We start from the raw sequence: 14,421 nt of genomic DNA on the forward strand, positions 1-14,421 counted from the left end.
TGACAATATAAACATTAAGGACCTACTCTGGTTATTTATAAACAATGAGCAAAACTCTTCTGATTCATAGCTATTTAAAACCATATCTGACGCGGAGCCAGCTCGTGTTTATAATAGCTGCTTTTACCTCTTCTTAATTTAAAGAGTACCTGAGGCCTGCCAGGAATTCCATGACAGCGTTGTAATTGCCCATGTTCCAGCAACACTTTGCAATGTGAACGACGTGTGAGAAAACTTCTCGTTTCTCCTCCATAGATCCTGCCGTTAGAATCAGCCATGTGACCCAGGAGCTAACCTTCAATGACAAGCACAGAACTCATTAGTCATTGAACAGCAATGTATTCCTAACATACTAATAGTTGCTAACTTATGTGCATACCAGCTGTTTGCCTTCTGAATTCAGGGCTAGTAGTATGTTTCTGGTCACAGAATTGATGGCAAACTTTTTAAAACAATTTAGATATAGGAAATAATGTGCCCCCTATTGTAATAATACGTATATTATAAATCACAGAGGAGTTTTATGACTATATAAAAGCACGAGAGTTCAGGAATTCCAAGATGTCCTTCTTGTGGTCACACTGTGCTGAGGTTGACTTCCATAGACTTTCATAAGAGTATAAAGGAAAACTGCAGCCTTTTGAAGGATTAAGCTACCTCCAGCCTAGTGTGACTCTTCTCAGATTCTGAAGATTTTGGGGTGTTGACACTGGGCTGGGGTGGCTTGGGGCACTTTTCTATAGAAAAAATATTGTCCTTGGTCATTTTTAGCAATACGGACACCCCCCAATGGATTTTCATAGGAACATGTGATTATGGCTTTAATTCTTTGTGCACACAGTGTTCAGCTTTACAGAATCCTCACCATATAAAAAATGAAATGAAAGGCAATGATTAATTCTAAATAGGGTAGATTTCTATTTCTTTTATGTACTGCTGACTTTAACAATTGTTATTTTTCTGTGTGACATATTTTTGCAGAATATAATCCCTCTGTTGGCAACCAGGTTAATAAAGGATATCACTTCATTAGCACAAGTGGATTTATGTAAAGGAGCAAGGAACTATTGTTCAGGCAGGGATTATCATTCCGTTCTGTTTTGCTAGCCAAATTCAGGGACACTTCTAAAAACATGTAATTACCACAGAAAGAGATTTAGAAATTATAAATACTATACAAACAAAAGAGAAACAAAATCAACAAAAAGAAAAGTAATTTAACCAATTGAATTTGTACCAGAATGAATAACATTATCAGAGTGAGCACAGAAAGCAAAGTAATGAACATAAAGCTGCAAGAGTGCGGCACATAATCACAGCCTTAGCTGACATGGGCGCATGTAGATGCCTGATTCATTTTGCAAAAGATCCAAGTTAGGGTTATACATCTCTTCCTATTGATAACAAGGGCAAAAGCAACATAAATGAATAACCATGCACCCATGAATATCAACCATATGATTTCTAAAAATAAATGAGCTGTTCTTAAAGGACATTTGAGCCTTCCATTAAAATGCTATTGCATTGCTCTAATTGCTGTTTGGTCCTATAAGAACTATTTTTTGCTTTAAGTAGGATATAAACCATTCCTAAAGGTATCTTTTTTGTGCCCCTTAGAGCTAAAAACAGGGCTGTATTTTGGGCCAGTTCTTCCCGCCCATTTACCAAGGATGCATACATGGACTTTTCTGATACCTCCCTCCCCTCTGCTCCACAACTGAATTTAGCTGCAAGTGTACAGTGGCAGGCCGGGGAAGCTTCTTAAGCACTTTTTTTTTAACCTGAGGGCCGCCCATCTACAGCTTCAGCCCTAGTTACAGGCCTTTGGGTGCCTATATATGAAATACAGACTTCCAAATAGGGTTGCCATCTGTTTTGACCCGGACAGCCCAATTTACGGAAGAGTTGCCCGGGTCAAAACCTCCTGCCTTCTGCCTTCCCTAATTAGAAAAATCAGGCAGGACTCAGTAACATTGACGTGGCGATCAGCATCATATGATGTTGTGGCCCTACCTGTGACATCACAGCCCTGCCTTAGGTGAGAAGGAAAGAGTTAAGGCAGGAGAAAGCTGGGCCGGGGGGAGGAGAAAGAGAGGGATGTGATGTCAGAGGAAGAAACACTCACTTCCTAACTGAGCAGGTAGAAGCATCCTACCCACCCTGCATATTTTGCAAAAATGTCAGGAGTTTTCTTCTTTATGTTCTCATATTATCTATTTATGACTGAATGTGGATGTGTACCTAAATGCATTGTTATACTGTGGTTTCTGTATCTTTAAACAGTATAAACTTGTGAGTCAGCATTGTCTTAATTCATGTTAACTATGATTGCTTCCAGGGAATGTTTCCGATCGCCATGAAGTTCAGGAAGGATTTTTTCCCCATTAAGAATATGGCCAGACTATAGCTCCCACTGTGTTTAAACCACTGATAATCTTTTTGATAACGTTGGGGAGAATGTCCATAAATCTCTGAGCTGAGCAACAGTGCTGGAAGGTTTATTCCCCCTGTATGAGTGCTGTGAATGCAATGGTTAATAAATAAAGACAAAATCATTAAACCTAATGTTGTCTTTCCCGGCAAGTTGCCAAGCCATATAAGGTGGAAGTGTGGCACTGGAACATCACAGACAAAAACAAAACATTCCATGACACACAGCACTATTCCATAAACAAACGTTGTTGATATCTGATGGTTTCATGTTCTTAAGAGCTTACTGTTATGTCTTAACAAATTAACTACTCGCGGTTATAACTGCTAATAATGCCAAGCAGACAGGTTGTTATGGTTATCATATCTGTACCCTTATATGATGGATAACAGGACACCACATGTGTGTAAAGGAAAAGATTTTTGTCTCTGCTGTTGGAGATATTGTTGGCAATATTTGTCATAAATTATGGCTGCAAAAAGGAAATAAGCAACAAGGTCCTTTTATTAAAGTACATATCCAAAAAGCTGACACCCCCTAGCTATCCAAAGCTATCCAAAGTAGGCATCTTAAAACTGATGCACAAAATTCCTCGTAACTGTCATTTTTGCTTGTTACTCTGTAATCAAAAGTCAGAAGAGAGGATTTAGTGCCATTTAGTGGTTTTATGTGATGATTATGTGAAACCAATCATTTGGGCCTCTGGTCTCTGAGAACTAGGGATGTAGCGAACATTGCCAAAAATGTTTGCGAACACGTTCGCGGACTTTCGCCAAAACTCGCGAATATTCGCGAACCCCAATGGGAAGGCGAACTTTAAAACCTAGAAAAGCCATTTCTGGCCAGAAAACTGATTTTAAAGTTGTTTAAAGGGTGCCACGACCTGGACAGTGGCATGCAGGAGGGGGATCAAGGGCAAAAATTTCTCTGAAAAATACTTTGTAAAAAAAACGCCAAAAAAAAACGCAAAAAAATAACGCCAAAAAAAAAACGCAAGCTATTCCTATGTATACGCAAAGGCGAAAAACCAAAGCGAGAAAACGCGGCGGAAAAAACCGAGGCGAATAAACGCGGCGCAAAAAAAACCGCGGCGAACCCAAAATGGCGAACATCGCCAAAAGTTCGCGAATTTGCGGACTTGCGAACACCCGATGTTCGCGCAAATTAGTTCGCCGCCGAACAGTTCATCTCTACCGAGAACTTGGAAACCACTTTTTTGTTTATTATTCAGTGATGGACCCAAATATTGATGGGAAACAATTCCCAGGATTCTCCAATATATTATCAATGGGATCTGTAGCCGGCCAGTCACAGAGATGGATTCTGCTGACAACAATGTGCAATAAAACTTTTTCCCCTAGGGACAATACCCCAACTGATGCAAGAGTATTCTCCAACGAGAATCTTGCATACCTGTTCACAGTTAACTTTCTGTTCTAGGTTTCAGGCTATAATTGCTGAAGGCGAAAAGGAAGTTTTCGAGCTCTCATGGCCTAACAGAATGATATCTGCCTTTCTGAAGTTTGAGTACATTGTAATACTGGCATCATAATATAGTAGAGAACAACAAGATGACCAATTTAGCACTGGTAAGGATGCTTCTCATTGGCTATTATGGATGCATTTGTAATTATGCTTGAGATGCCTAGTTTGCAGAGCTTGGGAGTGCAACTAATCTCCCTGAAATGCGTTTCTGCAAAAAGTGAACTGGTGGAGGAAAGGCACATGCGTTGTTTTGTTTCCTGAAATTGTGATATTTTCCCAAATTGCAGGAAACTTTAGAAAAACAAAGAAATGAAAAATGTTTTCCACCGTCAATTCACTTTATTGCTGGTGGAAACGTATTTTGAGGAGATTAGTCGCCCGTGGTAGCTGAGATGCGGGCGAGTAATCAGCCCATAGGACATCACCCTTAAGTACACACTATGCGTATGCCTCATTTCTCTTTGTCAAAATACAAAGAATTTATTTGAACTCTCAATGTGGGTTTCATAGATGTTGTCAAAACTTTACAAGACTAGTAAAATGTTTCTCTTTGTCCTAATAAATAGCAGTCTTAAAAATAAAAAGTATGTAGGTCAGCTTGCCTCCCTTAGCTTATTTTAGGTTTTCTTTTTCATGTAGTATAGTGAAGTACAGGGAAAGCAAGAAAATCCCAAGCATAATTTGTTTTCTTGAAGGACAGTGTGGGTTAGAATTAGCCCAGTAGGAAGCCCGTTATTGAGATGTCTCTGTCTGAGCACAGGTGGGTGTCAGAGCAGTTTAGGGTTCCTGACAGGTGCCCCTGTGCTTATAATAGGGGAATGTGAAAACAATGCACTGCGCTGGGGGCTGGTTGCTGTCTCTGTGACCCCTGCTCCAATCACCAAAAACAAGATATAGACTACTGAACACAGCATTATGTATGTTGTAATTTATTTTTCCAGTTCCAGTGAAACAGATGTCAAATTATATAAATATGTGTATGGCACTCCTGTGTCTCAAGAGTGCAGCTTTACTCTGTCCATCAAGATATCCATTTGGAGGCCTCATAACACAAAATTTCTCACACATTCAGCACATCATATTGCAGTAGGGAGCCTGAACAGACCAGCAGTAACCATTAAAGGTAAATAGAAGATGGGAAGCATGCAATAGCCCATCTTGTATATGCATCTTATATACACTAGCAAAATGTGACTCCACATTAAGGGAAGCCCATTATCTAGAAAGGTCCTAAATAGGGAAATTCCATTTCCCATAATGTTCTATTTAAACAAACAATTCTTTATTTATATGGTACCAACATATTCTCTAGTACTTTATAGAGATTATTTATTATTCCCTGCTCAGGTGCATGGTGTTTATTGTGTTCACACTGTGACCATTTTTTCCTTTTTGTATGGAAACCAATAAACTGGCCTGCATATTTTTGAGACACAGATGAAAACTGGAGCACCCATACATGAGATGCAAATAAAAACACAGGACCCCGTGATACAAGGCAGAAGTCCTAACCATTGTACCACCATGATTCATTTGATATAGGTTGTTTTTCCTTTTACAAATAGTAGCCATAATTTATGTTAAGTAAGCTAACATAAATCCGTGTTAATGCCAAAACAACCCTATTGGGTATATTAAACCTCATGCAATGTAATAAAAGGCAATGAGTTTGCCCAGTAGCAGTAAACCATGGCAACCAATAAGATGTTTGCTTTTAATCAGGTGACCATCAAATTCTACCTACTGGAGGAATCTAGGAACCTTGAGGCTCCAGATTATAGAAAAACCCCTTATAAGGAAAAGCCCAAATCCAAGCATTCCAGAAAACCCACAACAGCACATGATTGCTTTCAAACAAGTAACAAGTTCATTTTACCTGCCAATTGGTTGCTCCGTGTGACTATACAAGAAGCAACCTGTTATAACATTACCCCAAAGTGTCATTTGAGCATATTATAAATCTTACCCACAATCTAGTTTTAGGACAAGCGGCCATATGCAGTCACTATATCCTGAATACTATAACACCAACTCCTATTTACCTGTTAAAGATAAACCATTAGGAGTTGAAGCATCTTCTGTTTATTTTCACACCATAAAATATCATTATTTCTAATCTGTGAATGGCCTTCTGCATCTACAGAGTGAAAGTGCCCAACGTTGTCTGGAATATTTTCTCTTTTAAAGAAAAAAACCCAGTTTATATTCAGCATTCTGTGTGCTGACAGAGGCTATGCATATGCTGTGCTGCACCAGAAGGAAGCAAAAACTTACTCTGTTTCCTTTTTAAATTAAAAAACATAAGTGTTTCTCTGTGCTCATATAGTAAAGGCAACTGGGTATGTGGGTTGTCCAGCCTCCCTGTTTACTTTACTTAAAGCTGGTTAAAATAAAGTGAAAATAAAAAGAAGTAAAGGTACTGTATCCCAGATTCTTTCAGCAGTATATCCTAGCTGCACAGTTACAAAATCAATGCATGTTATAAATTATATTTATTTAAGTAGTGTTCCAATAATATGATGCTCCTTAATCTGGATTATCCTTCTGAAAGAAATTTAATTAAGGGAAGGGAATTACATAGCAGGGGTCACACTAAATTAGAAGGAACCCATTAATTGTGTTTTGTTTTTAAGAACTCTCATTGACTCATAAAGGATAAGACATGACTTCCTTATGCGGTAAAATCAGTTACATAGAAACTATGGTTTATAACCCCATAGAGGGTTGGGTTATTAACTTAATGCCAATAAATGAATGCACATAGGATAGAAAGTCCAAAAGCTGAATATAATGCTGATAATTATGGTTCAGGAAACCCCAGAGTAGGAAAGCTACCGGTACTTGGGAATCACTACTATGAAATTCCAGGGGAACACATGGTTATATATAGAGATCACATGACATTACATTAAGGAAGGGCTTCTGATGTTTTCTATATAACACATTTCAAATGGGCTATTTACAAAATAGGAGAAGCTGTATGCTTAACTAAACCAAAGAAGGTAAAATATTATGGTGTTCCTTATTAGGAACCATTCAGTAAACCTAAGGCAAAAATTTAATTTTGATTGTCCCTTACACAACTGCCCTCAAATTTCCAGATCATAAAACTGGCCTGTAGTGATGAGCAACAAGAACACTAACTTGTATACTCCCATACCTGATCTCAATCTAGGCCTAGGTAAGCTTTACCCAAGAAAATAATTCCAATGTTGTACCCAAGATTTTTGTTGGGCATTTCAGTCACCATTTTTTCTCAGCTGCTAGCTCCGCTCTCAACCCCACCTCACACTGTAAAGAAGCCAGCAGGACTGTGCAAAGTATTTACAAGAGCATCCAATCCTATTGGCATCTGTAAAATATGTTCTTTTAGAGTGGGAGACGTGGGGGCGGCACATAATTATTTATTCTGGGGAGAACACTGTGGGCCATTTGGGTCAGTTGCTATTTTCTGATTACCACATATCCTAACTGTGCTTCTAAAACCAAGAGTTTCTGTTCTACCTCATAGGGGTAGAAAAAGATACAAGTTTTTAAATAGAGCCTTCGGCCCATCAGGGAGCCTAACATTCAGGCATCACTATAAAAACCATTAGATATAAAACCAAGTATATGTTATTGGTGTAACATGGTTTAGAAAGTTGATGGGAATTGTCCTATAGTGTAGCCCACCCATCTATAAACCTCTTATGTAGAGACTTTGTGTACAGTAGTAAACAAAGATGAAGTTATACACAGGCATAAACCATCCCTCTATAAGCAGGAGAAGAATATTTATACTGACAATTGGATGGATTTAAACACCTCTGAGTCTTGGTCTATTCAGACAAATATGGCAAGAACTCACATAGCAGAGAGTTTGCAGTGGAGAACTTGCAGGGAAGAAATCCGGCTGTGTGACTTGGGTACAATTTCAACAGAAATCTATAGGTGGCATAACACTTCTAATGAAAACTTAAAAACAGAATTTCAGGGCCAGAGTTAAAGGAGATGTGGCCACTGGCAATGCAAGAGGGAGGCTAGTAACTCATCTGATGAAGGGCAGAATTACATATATATATACATATACAGTACATACATATGTCCAACCCTGACTCAAGGACACATCTCTCTTCAGCCTTCACCTAAAACCATAACTTAAGACCATCCGTATAAACAATACTCTTTTTACAACTAGATGTATGCAAGTCTATGCAAGTCCATCAGAAGATAACTCTATTACAACAGCCGATCTTTGTCTGACAGAATTTTTGGACCCGTACAAAGGCAAAGGCTAGTGTCATCCCTTGTATGAACAGCTTTACTCCTTCCAAAAAATTAGCCATAAAGAAATGGTGTAAACAGGAATTTATCTAGTACATGTTTTAATATGTTTTATATAAGGATTTACAAAAGTGTTCTCTAATTACAGAAAAAAGGAAAGTGGAAAGAAACTGTGGTTTATATCTCTATGTTTATTTGTCCCCTTAGTATTTAACTGGAAAACAGGGGAGAGGCTTTTGGCATGGACAGAATTCTAAACATATGGACGACATAGGGGGAGGGTGACTTTTTTTGGGGGGGAGGCTAAAGATGGGCCATACAGAAACCTACAGATAATGTGAGACTTAGTGGATTCGCTGCTGGTGTAAAAAATGAACCTCCCAACTACCTCTTGCTGTTCCCACTGACTCCCAGGGATACTGTGCAAAAGTGCGGGTGGGAGAGCTTTTTTCACTCTAAAATGCTTAGGCTGAAAAAGTATTTATACATACACTTCTATAAAGGGTTCTCCATCCATTTGAGTTTGTGATCAGTTAACTTAAATGTGTTTTAGTTTTATGTCCCAGTCACATTATATACAGTGAGACGCAGTCTGTATGTACAAAACCAGCACATTATATACAGTGAGACACAGTCTGTATGTACAAAACCAGCACATTATATACAGTCCGTATTTACAAAACCAGCACATTATACACAGTGAGACACAGTTGGTACAGATGGCAGATATTCAGGCCTTGGCACTATAACACTGGCACTGATACACAGCATTGGTTTCTTTCCCAAAAGTAAGAAAAAAAGTGCGAAAACAACAACAAAATATATAAATGCACAACTAGCTTTTTTTTCACAGGGAAAGAGTTAATTTAGGACTGGAACAAGGGTAATAGGGATATTATAGATGCCAGGTGACAAAAAAACGATTTCATTCAGCTAGTGAGTCAGCCTTTAGAACATCTACAGTATAGTACCAGTGTGATGAAATATGTAGCAAAAGAGTTGGTAAGATTCTTAGGTAAAGTTTACAGCCTGCAGATCCTTCTTATCAGTCTTCATTTCTGCACTGCCTTCAGTTTGTAATATCTTCCCAGCCCTGCATACATCTGTCTGTCAAGAGAGCTGTGCTCTGATTGGAGAAGCCTCAAGAAGAAAGATCCAATCAGAGCACAGCTGATTACAACAGAACCAGAGCTTGCAGGAAAGAGGAATGCAAGATTTCCCTGAAGTTAAAGGCTTCAGAACAGTGCAGAAACGGAGTGAGTTTTTTTTTTGTTTTTTTTTAATGTAAGGTGCCAAGCAGGTTTGGGGAGGCTTAGGCTAGTCTTATTGAAAATCCGCCTATGATGGACGACTAAAGAAGCGATCCATATAACAGAGCATGATGTACCATATCTTACAGGCTACAAAGTTATTTTTCCTTTTATTTTTCATTTCAGAGTGTAATCACACACAAAGTTAGAAATTACAATCTGTTCCTCTATAACAGTGATCCCCAACCAGTGCCTCGTGAGCAACATGTTGCTCATCAACGCCTTGGATGTTGATCCCAGTGGCCTCAAAGCAGGTGCTCATTTTTGAATTTCTGGCTTGGAGGCAAGTGTTGGTTGCATAAAATCCAGTGTAAAGCCAAACAGAGCCTTCTATAGGCTACCAGTCCACAGATGGGCTACCAAATAGCCAATTATAGCTCTTATTTTCACCCCCAGGAACTTTATAAAATGTGTGTGTTTTTTATTTTTATAAAATGCGTGTCTTTTTCTATTTGAATGTGGTTCACAGGTATAAAAGGTTGGGGATCCCTGCTCTATAAGGATATATTTGTAAGCCTGTCAGTAAAATTAGCAGAACATCAAGGGAGAATAGACAATATAAATGATGTTACTGATGCTATCTATCTATCTATCTATCTATCTATCTATCTATCTATCTATCTATCTATCTATCTATCTATATAGTTTGGGTGGGTGGCGGTCTGGCCAATATCTCTTTTAATAACCACAAGCAAGGGTGGGTTAAGCCTGTGAAAACAATCCCTTGGTCAAGAGACACATCCCAAGAAATGTTACCATGCAGGGAGGTGCCAGCCTATGAAAAATGACCAAAGCTAAAAAGTTAGGACCACCATATGGGGTTCACCTTGACATGGTATGGTGGCTTGTCAATTTTATGATCATAACTTTATAACTAAAACCTCCTGTTTTTGAAAATATATACACTAGCTTAGATACTAAATTAGTACTCAAACAGGGGACCAGGGAATGTCCATTGATCAAACCATTATCTTTTGTAGGTAGTTTTGATAACTTGCCCTTCACTCCCAGTATATTGTAGTCATCATGTCTAGACTGCAAACAGAAAAAGTCACCTGCCATCAGCAGCAGATCTGGGAGTTAGAATGGCCTTGGTTTCCACTAATTTTTGTTCAGATTTGGCTGAATTTTATCATATCTGAGCATCTAGCAAACAGGCAGTCATGTAGATGTTAGGTCAGCTGATGCATTCCCGCTTAAGCCTAGCTCTGGTTTTCTTACAAAGTTGAAAAAGATACTGATAGGTTAAGTGGATTCTGATGAAACTGGCCCTTAAGGTGGCCAAATATGCAACACTTATGATCTTTCCCACAACCATTGGTCATAGGAAAGATTGTTAATCCACTCTACTAAGGTTAGGAGCTGAATTGTCACATATGCAGGTAAAAACAAAGAAATTCTTTACCCCCTCTGACGATTCAGCATTAACTTGTTATGATGTTTGGGCACCTTCAAAGGCACCCGAGCAAAGTATCCAGTCCTGCCCAATCAATGAAGCAACCAATATCCAAGTCTTTTTACTGATATCTGTCACATTTATACCCCACCATACACGCACTTATTATCGTACAAAAGGAATATGGCCACCTTTAGGGCTGTGGCACATGGGGAGATTAGTCGCCCACGACAAATCTCCCTTGTCCCGGACAACTATTCTCTCCGATATGACATCCCACCGCCAAGAATGGCATATGCGGCGCCGGCGATTTGCCGAAATCGAGGCGTATGCCATCCCAGCGGCGATTTACATTCTCGCCGGTGGGATGTCATATCCGGGAGATTAATCGCCCACAACTAATCTCCCCGTGTGCCACAGCCCTTAGGTGCCTGTGTTTGTGATTAGATTGTTAGCTTGTATATGGCAGGAACTGATAACAGTGATTTAAAATTCTCTGTTTATTGCTATGTAACATATTGGCACTTTATAAGATAATTATATCCCCTGCTATCATACTAAGGTGTCCTTTCAATTAGGACCATTTCTTATTTGCTTTACTTACATTCTAGTAAGAAGAACATAGAAGTGAGTTGTATCCACCTAAGGGCTGTGACACACGGGGAGATTAGTCGCGGCACCGCGATTTGCCGAAGTCGGTGGAGTTTCCTCTCAAGCTAACTTCGGCAAATTGCGGCCAATTTGCCATCCCAACGGCGATTTACATTCTAACTGGTGGGATGGCATTGCGGGGAGATTAATCTCCTGCGACAACGAAGATTTGTCGTGCGGCGACTAATCTCCCCGTGTGTCACGGCCCTTAGGCTTTGGAAAGCACAGTAGTACATTACTTTGACACATCATAGTAACCAATGCAAACAGAAGCCAGTTAACTTAAGCCCATGGACTTTTGCTCTATGTTCTGCGAAGGCAACACTTTCAAACAAATATTTATGGATGTTATAAAATACTCTCACAAGACAATTTTGTACTTTATATATAACTTTTTCTAAGTCTAAAGAAAGAAAGCTTAATGTGCTCTAGATATACAGGAGGCAAACTAATCACAAATCACTTAAGGTTAAACATAGCAACCTAGAGCCTTTGTAGCTGGACTTTGAGTCTTAACTTTGCAAAGTTAAGACACAATGGGAATTTTCAGAACCTAAAATGGCATATCCACAATACACATCTTCTCTTTAGCCTATGATAAGCTGTAATGTAAGTAATGTAGTAGCATAACCCCTATAAAGTACATCTCTGTACAGAGGGCACAGAGGCACGCACACATACATGCTTCTTCCTTGCCTACATTGCCTGCCTACTGTTTTCCCTTCTCCCAGGCACGTGCATTATTAACTGTAACTTACTGTTTGTGAAATATAGATTCAGAGAGTGTACAATGGGCCCTTGCCAGGGACATTATTTTACTAATAATGACTTCTAATAGTTAATAAAAGTTAATTGTTGTATATTTGTATAATTGTTGGTAGTGGAGTAGCCTAGAAGGGGGGCCCATGGAAAGTGTAGCCTAGGGATCTCACATCTCATTAATCCACCACTGTGCAAACCAACAATAATCAGCACCAGGGAAGCCTGGAGAGAGGCAAGTTAAATGCCAGCACAGTGTTAAATAGGCTTTAGATGTCCTTTAAAAAAAATGGATAAGTATATTTACTGAAGATTAAATATACGGCACTGTCTATTTACAAGAGAGAAAAAAACAATTAGTCAAAGGATTTTTTTTATTCAAATAACACCCTACAATAGAACTAGTATTGCCATATTTTGAGGCTTTCTGGATAAGGGGTTTCTGGCTGATAGATACCACACCTGTAGTGCTATACCAAATGGGAAGCAGAAGGTTTGTACCCAGTTGCAGCAGGACTAGTGGGGAAGGAGAAAATGTACATATTATGGCATTACACGTACATCCCATTATCAACAAACAATTATATTTTATTTACAAAGATACAGTAGGTATGTTCCTTGAGTTTTTCTGAAATAAACAAAACCTCACTTGATTTTAATTCATTCACTTATGGAGAACAGGGATGGAGAGTCATCAGGGGTGCATCCACTTCTCATCTCTGTCTCCCCAGGGACAGAACCTCTGGACAGATAGTAACCCATGTAACTGGCAGGGATACTAATGCTTACAGATAAAGGGCATACAGTACATACAGTATGTGTTCCTATATTCTAGCTCACTCTTCATTAAATTAAACTAACTTACAAACATTTAAGCTTCTTTAAAAAAAAAAACAGTGTGGCCCTGCGTTCCTGCCTTTCCTCAATGACATTTCAGGAGGTTTGTCAGGCTAACTCACACTATAAATTTATAATAAATGGTAACAAACATTGTCACACAGCCTTAGTGATGAGTAACCCATTAGCTTGTGTTACTCCTGCAGCAGGAGAGCCAGTTTGGCAAAACTACAGCTAAAGAATATACACAAATTATATCAAGAGCCCGGCAATCAGTCTCCAGCCAGCCATGGAGACTGTGAGAAGTGGGAGCCAATAAAGGATTGCAGGATTGTAGATTTCCCTTATGGTTGTTTCTGCCAAATCTTCCCAGGCTCAGCGGATTTAGAAATGACTGACTTCTAGAAAGACAAAACAGACTCACTCACGAATATTGTATTCCTGAATTTCTATCTATTTTTAATAATGTTTAATGTGTCTTTGTGCTGGGTCTACATTTCCCAGTGTCCCCAATAGCTTTAGTCAAATAAAGTCAGCACAGAACCCTCAATGTCACAGTTCTGCACAGATATACTGGCTCTCGTACCTCAAAATAACTACTTTGTACTTGTGCGGGCCCTATGCAACATCTTATATTGATGCACCTAGTGCTAGAGAGAAGGGAAACACCTAGAAGTTTTAGAAGGGTGTATTAAAGGAGAATAATACTGGGCGTGGCTGTCTTTGGGCAATGGGAAACAACTGCAGCAGAAGCAGTAGGCCCAAAGGACACCGGAGTATTGCAGGGTAGCAAGAATTAAGGTTAGTTTTTCTTAAGAGCTCATCTTAAGAATGTGAGTCAGATGTGAGTCAGGCAAGGACAGTTAGTACTGGCAGAAGGTGCCCCACCAAAGAGAAAGAAGAAGTTAGCACCTCAGTGGCTAACCACAATTTAGGGCCCAAGTGTTTAGTTCAGGGTATATTGAGGACCCTGGTGTGCTTCAAGCTCATGCTTGAAGGTTGTTTGGAGAGACTCAAGAGCAAGGGCAAGTCTGGTATCATTGGGCTAAGCCCTTTGACAGGGGGTGTGGAGTCCCCCTGAGGAAAGGTACTGGAGGCTGGAGGTGGAAGGGGCAAACGAACAGAGGGAAGGGCAGTGTGTTTTATTTCTTGGGACTAACTTTTTTAATGGTGACTGAGACACAGTATGCAGTATACAGTTCAGAACGGTACTTGCATTGATCAGTATGGGGTTCCCATTGTGCCCTGGGGCCATATGCTATTATTTGTGCCACCTGTATCAACCAGAA

At 39.4% G+C, this 14,421-nt stretch overlaps 1 protein-coding gene across 9 annotated transcripts in view; it reads right to left on the reverse strand.

The window, feature by feature from the left end:
- Nucleotides 1–14,421, reverse strand: part of plce1 (phospholipase C epsilon 1) — a 172,162-nt gene that overhangs the window by 59,398 nt on the left and 98,343 nt on the right. For all 9 annotated transcript variants that reach the window (XM_031905943.1, XM_031905947.1, XM_031905945.1 and 6 more), the window contains exon 5: nucleotides 150–295. In XM_031905943.1, the coding sequence (XP_031761803.1) occupies nucleotides 150–295 (146 nt within the window). The remainder of the gene's footprint in view (nucleotides 1–149; nucleotides 296–14,421) is intronic.

Source organism: Xenopus tropicalis, chromosome 7, assembly GCF_000004195.4.
Source record: "Xenopus tropicalis strain Nigerian chromosome 7, UCB_Xtro_10.0, whole genome shotgun sequence".
NCBI lineage: Eukaryota > Metazoa > Chordata > Amphibia > Anura > Pipidae > Xenopus > Xenopus tropicalis.